The 6,066-nt window shown below is 53.1% G+C and overlaps 1 protein-coding gene across 1 annotated transcript; it reads left to right on the plus strand.

Moving 5' to 3' along the window:
• The first annotated feature begins 1,563 nt into the window (after nt 1–1,563).
• On the plus strand, nt 1,564–4,846 carry LOC104532741 (corticosteroid 11-beta-dehydrogenase isozyme 1). Its single transcript, XM_010178012.1, has 6 exons — nt 1,564–1,651; nt 2,194–2,324; nt 2,907–3,018; nt 3,151–3,336; nt 3,892–4,035; nt 4,626–4,846. The coding sequence occupies exons 1-6, from the start codon at nt 1,564–1,566 to the stop codon at nt 4,844–4,846; spliced, it is 882 nt and encodes a 293-aa protein (XP_010176314.1).
• Nucleotides 4,847–6,066: the final 1,220 nt, after the last annotated feature.

Genomic DNA, 6,066 nt, shown 5'->3' on the forward strand with positions numbered 1-6,066 from the left:
GAACCACTTATTAAATGAAATTTACTAACCTACCGCGTCTGTGTGGTTTGTGGGGGTTTCTATCACCTCTTTCTCCATTAGGGCCATGGTTTAGTCAGGGACTTGTCAGTGTGAGGTTAATTATATGATTGGAGTCGATGATCTTCAAGATCTTTTCCAATCCAGGCAATTCCATGAGTCTGCAAACGCTGCTGGAAACAGGCACAACTCCACTGACTTCCCTTTCCCAGGAGGTTGGGTCCTTGCAATAATCCCTCATTATTTCCTTTTAGGAATAACCGTCTTTCAGCCTATTTTTTGTTAGTTTGATAGCCAAATTAAATCCAAGTTTTTACCCCAAGGAAAACTGTCCAAACTTGGTAGACACTTTTTTTTTTTTTTACACAAAGATTATAACGGGAAGGGAAGATGCCTTCTAGACACAGGGAGCTGCTGCATCGTCAGCAAGAACTCAGACCCCAGGAGTGACACACGATGAATGCAAAACCAAAGCACCAGCCTGCAGAGAGCCCTGCACCCCCTCCCTGGCTCTGGCAGCGGCGCCCAAGCTGATGCATTTACACTTAACACAGTTCCAGCCATTTGAGCACCAACTGTCACCCATCCCGAGACAAAGCGACACAAAACATCCCCGGACCCTTCCCACTGAAGCACTCCCCAGCATCGGTTTGCTCCTCATTTTCTGAGGGAAGTCAGCATTTCTGTTCTCTTTACCCCAAGATCACAAACCTGTGCACCTGGAGTGGGTTTTGCCCTTTAAACTTTCTCTTTCAGCAGATGATTTGCAAACCCGTTTGCCATATGCCCAGGCAGATGCTGAGCAGCACCACACGCAACGCTTGTGGAAGATGAACATCTTTGCTAGTCACCCGCTTGGCTCTTTTACTGCTTTTTGCAATCAGTGGATTCCTCAAGGCAAGAGTACAATTTTTTAGGTATAAGAGCCACCCAACAAACTGTCAGTGTGACACCAACGGTGATATCATGTAAGATAAGACAGAAGCACCAATAAGGGTCTAAAACACACAAACTTTGTCAGCCCTGCTCTCTCTCGATACCCATGAACCTGCATCAGTCTTATTGCCCATCAATAAATCCTTGCAGCAGCCAGTGAGGAAGGGAAGCGTTGACTCCATCTTAGACTTGGAGTGGAGAGAGGGAGGGAGGGAGAGACAGAAGGATGTCCATCCCATGGAGGTCTGCACTGAGGGGACACAGGTGTCCCAGCCCCAAAGGCAGCCGCCAAACACCACACCCAAAGCAAAAAGCTCTCCAGTGCCTTCCCTTTAATGCTCTGAAAACCACACCTGGAACTCCTGGCAGGACAAGGGTGCAAAGGGACAGCCTAAAGTCCAAAGCAGTGCTCTCCGGTAGGTTAATGTTTGCTAAATCACCGGAAGCTCAAAGAAAAGTTCCAACAGATACCAGCAAAGTTGTGCAAGACAAGAACCAGTTCCAAACTGCTGGCACTCCCAGCCCTGTTTGCAACCCACTGACGTGTCCACCCGCCCGTGGTCAGAGCCGGGGAGTCTGTCGTGCTCCTGCCTGTACTCTTGCAGAGGGATGGGTCTGCTCCTGAAGATTCTCATCCCCTTGCTGGGCCTCGTGTTGGCTTTTTACTTTTATTCAGCACCTGAGAATTTCAGTGAAGGTAAGTCATTGGGAAAACACGCTTTGAAACCACAAGCAGGGAGGCTGCTGCCAGGGAGGCGGCGTGTGCCCACGCAGGAGAGCAGGGGCCATTGGAAGGGCCCAAAGCACCAGGAGGGCTGAGGGCTCGGAGGGGAGCACAGGCAGCCCCTGGTGCGAGGGGTCAGAGCACCCTGTGCTGCCCAGGGAAGCTCCTGGGATTACACTGGGTCTGCCAGGACACAGGGTTACGTGTCTGATCTCACAGGTGATTTCTTTGGGAAACACATGGTTATCCACTGGAAGCTTTTAATCCTTTTATCAGCCAATTCTCCCCATTTCCAAAAGCCGCTCCCAGACCAGACTGGATGCAGAGCTCCAGCCTCACACATGCTTCCCAACAAACTGGGATTAACGCCCAGACCCAGTCGGGGTCTGCACGAGCGGACCCCCAACACCCCATACCCCAAAGGTGAGGGGTATTGGGGGCAGGGAGGGCAGCACCCACACGCAGGTGGACAGCGTGGGCTGTGCTGGCTCTGAGCTCTGCGCTCTCCTCTCCAGAAATGCTCCGGGGGAAACGAGTGATTGTGACGGGAGCCAGCAGCGGCATCGGGGAGCAGATGGCGTATCACCTGGCACGGATGGAGGCCCACATCCTGCTCACGGCGCGGACAGAGGCCAAGCTGCAGAAAGTAAGCGGCGAGCAGAGCAGCACGGGCTGGCAAAACACACTGGCAACACGAGGCCCCAGGTGGGCAGAACACAGATATTCACCCCAGCCTGGGCACGTGGGGATGCCAGATACCCCACAGACCCACTCCAGCGTTTCCCCAGCATGAGCCTGTTCCAACTCACACACCTCCCACTGCAACAAACGTGTTTCCAGTTCTGACAGCACAGCACTTCCTTCTGCTCAGACTTTAGCTGTGAATTCTGATCTCTACCACCAAGGACAATAGTCTGCCCAAGTCCTGGTCTGATCAGCCCTTGCCCTTTCTCAAGGTCTGAACTGCTTTTGCATGTCAGAATCAAAACTGAGCGATCATATCCCCATTTATAAATACTAAATATTTGGCTCAGAGGTGCCATTGTTTAACTCTGCAGCCAGAAACATTCCTCTGAGCAACATCTCCTATGAAGGGAGGAGGATTTCCAGCAGGACAGGGAGATGTGCTGACCATCCACCTCAAGACAGCAACAGCCCTCATGGGATTGGGGGGGGTCCATGGGGAGAAGGCGGGTCCCTGCCAGCAGCATTCTCGCTGTCACTGCAGGTTGTGGAGCGGTGCCTCGAGCTGGGGGCTGCATCTGCCCGCTACGTGAGCGGCTCTATGGAGGACACCACGTTCCCTGAGGTGGTGGTGAAGGAGGCTGAGAACACCTGGGGTAGGTGGTGGGGAGCTGCCCCTCCTCATTCCCCAACGCACCCCATGCTATGCTTTGGGGTCATCCCAGCCACCAAGAAGCTGCTTTGTTTTGAGATGCTGGTTGCTAATAGAAAACATGTTCTGCTTCCAGGAGGCCTTGACATGCTCATCCTAAATCACATCGGTTACAGCTACTTCAACTACTTCAATGGGGATGTTGGTCACGTACGAAAGCTCCTGGAGATCAACTTCCTCAGCTACGTGGCGATGACCGTCCATGCCCTGCCCATGCTGAAGGAGAGCGAGGGCAGCATCGTTGTGGTTTCATCCCTGGCAGGTGAGCACACGAGGGGCCAGGCTCTCTCTGCCCACATCCCTTCCTCTGCCTGCAAGGGATCCCTGCTGCAGCTCTTCAAAACACAGAGTAAGGACCATAAGGCACAGAGCCACCCCGCTGGGAGCTGGGATCAGCGTCTGATTTATATCCTGGATGCACAATTCAAGTCCTCTGCGGGATTTACATCCCACGCCCTGCCCTGCCAGTCTCTTTGCACCCACCGATCACCTTCACGCGTTGCAGCCGTTGCTACACCACTGTGGGTTATTTTATGTGCCTGCCCACACGTTCCACACACATGTGCTATACACGGGTACGTATGCAGGAGCACAAGACCAGTATCACCCACAACTGACGGTGCTTCATGCCACTGGTTGCCGTATGTTACATTTTAAACATTCCTGCATTTGTTTCTTTCTCTCAAGCAGCCGTGACAAATTACTCAGTCATCCTAAATCACAATATTGTAGCTACTCAGAGGGCAAGAGGAAGGGAGAGCTGTGCAGTCTGGTGTCTGCCCAGTACACAGACCCTGACATTGTGTCTCTGCCCCAGGTAAAACTGGCAACCCATTCGTTGCTCCCTATTCTGCAACTAAGTTCGCCTTAGATGGGTTTTTCAGCTCCTTGCGACATGAATTCATCATAGAAAAGGTCAATGTCTCCATCACCCTCTGCATCCTGGGCTACATCAACACAGGTAAGCGCAGCACCACTGGGACCCCACGACTCACTGCATTTCCAGGCAGAGCTGAGCTGAGCCCACCACCCACCCCCTGGCCCCAGGCTGCTTCTCCTCCACTGCGGGACCCTCAGCCTGCCATGGCTGGGCAACTGTGGAATCATAGAATGGTTTGGGTTGGAAAAGACCTTAAAGCTCATCCAGTTCCAACCCCCCTGCCAGCAGCAGGGACACCTTCCACTAGACCAGGTTGCTCAAAGCCTCATCCAACCTGGCCACAAACACTTCCAGGGAGGAGCAGCCACAACTTGAAACAGGACCTCAACTCTTTAAAGAGTGTGGCCCAAGACCTTTGACTCTGCTCTCCTTGCAGTAAACCCAGGGGAGGCTGGGATTCTGTCCTATGGTCACTCAAGAGGTGGAAAGGCATGGGAAGGACATCATATAATTGCTATTTATTTTAATTATTCTAAAGCTTGTTAAGTAGGTCTGATCCCCAGAGTCTGTTGGTTTGTAAGAGGAAGCACAGACAACCCGACTGAGCTGGTGGTGCCTGTGGCAGCCCCTCCATCTGACACTGCTCCCTCCCTGTCCTCCCATCCCTCCAGAGAGCGCGGTGCGAGCGGTCTCACACGCCATCCGGGGCACGCCGGCGCCCAAGGAGGAGTGTGCGCTGGAGATCATCAAGAGCGGGGCACTGCGCCAGCGGGAGCTGCACTACCCCCCCGGAATGATGGGCAGCCTGCTCCTCCTCCAGGCCATAGCCCCTGAATTCTTCGACTCCCTCATCAGGAGCAGCTATAAGGTGGAAAATGTCAGAAGACCATAACCCCCATGGTGGCAAACGTGCTGGGACACCTTGGGCCAGGCATGAGGGATGTGGGTGTGAACCTGGGTGCCCTTTTGCATGCCTCTAGGGCAGCCCCATGCCAATGCACCCTGGAAACCCGAGACAAGATGCACCAAAAGCCTATAACACAGCACGAAAATGTCCTTTTCAGTAATGAACTCTTGTAACTGGCTTTTTCCAATCAAGAGGCACTTCAGAGAAGCTGAGTGTCCTGCTCACCAGCAGGTTTCCTGCTCAACCAGAAACTGTTCCCTCACCACACAGGCAGCGGTGCCGAGCGCTGCGGGGAGTGAGCTGAGCCGTGGCTGAGAAAGAGGATTTGGGCCGAGCAACACAAACCACCCAAAGCCAGGAGAGGGTCTTTGAATGGGAAATTTTTTGTCATGTATCCCCTCTAGGCTGATCTTTGAAAATAAATCCTGTGTTATTTTATGAGATCTCTGCTTTGACTCGTGTTCCTTCTCCACGTGCAGAGGCACAGAGCCCTTATCAGCGCCCAGCTGGTCCAACCCACCTCCCTGCATGATTTGCATTAACACAGCTTTCACTTCTCTAAAGACATTAATGAATTTCTACCATTCCTGACCTCTCCTCAGCTGCTGATACACACTTTTTTCCTTTCCAATCTGCAAGAAGCCTTAAAAAAAAAAAAAAGTAGCATTACTGTACTTCCCTAAGTCTGGATCCCTCTACCCCAAAGCAGCTTGGGAAGACCTGGTCACCGAATGCCACAAGCAGCTCCATAAACCAGCGCTCAACTCCACATGTTGGAGACTGATAAAGGGAGATGGGCCAAAAGATAATCGCTGGCTCTGCTTGGAGAGAAGCTGGACACTTTGGGGTGCCAAGATAACCCAAATCCTGCCACGAGCCAGGCCCCCACGCCCCACAGCCGGGCTGCGAGCAGAGACAGGAACCGGGGCTCGGCTGCAACGTTTCCTGTTTTACAGAGCGAGAAAAAGAGCGAGAGCAGCAAAATGAGGCTGTTGGCACGAGGATGGCAGTTGGAGCGTGTTCGTGCCCGATAACCCCCTGCTCACCCCGCTCCTCCGCGGCAGTCAAGGGGTAGGACAGGACCCTCGGGCCAGGTAAGTGCCCACAGCGCCGGGGCTGGCGAGGGATGGACGGGAGCAGAGACTGTCGTGCTACAGCTGCAGCATACACCTTTTTTCCTCTTTTTTTCGCCCCATTCTCAGCCT

Source organism: Antrostomus carolinensis, unplaced genomic scaffold (assembly GCF_000700745.2).
Source record: "Antrostomus carolinensis isolate BGI_N321 unplaced genomic scaffold, ASM70074v2 scaffold34661, whole genome shotgun sequence".
Classification (NCBI taxonomy): Eukaryota; Metazoa; Chordata; class Aves; order Caprimulgiformes; family Caprimulgidae; genus Antrostomus; species Antrostomus carolinensis.

Excerpts from the sequence above, each read along its gene's own strand:
- LOC104532741 (XM_010178012.1), top strand. The coding sequence starts at position 1,564 with ATGGGTCTGCTCCTGAAGATTCTCATCCCCTTGCTGGGCCTCGTGTTG. Across the intron at positions 2,325-2,906 it reads CAGAGGCCAAGCTGCAGAAA|GTTGTGGAGCGGTGCCTCGA; the intron begins GTAAGCGGCGAG and ends CTGTCACTGCAG. Across the intron at positions 3,337-3,891 it reads TGTGGTTTCATCCCTGGCAG|GTAAAACTGGCAACCCATTC; the intron begins GTGAGCACACGA and ends TCTCTGCCCCAG.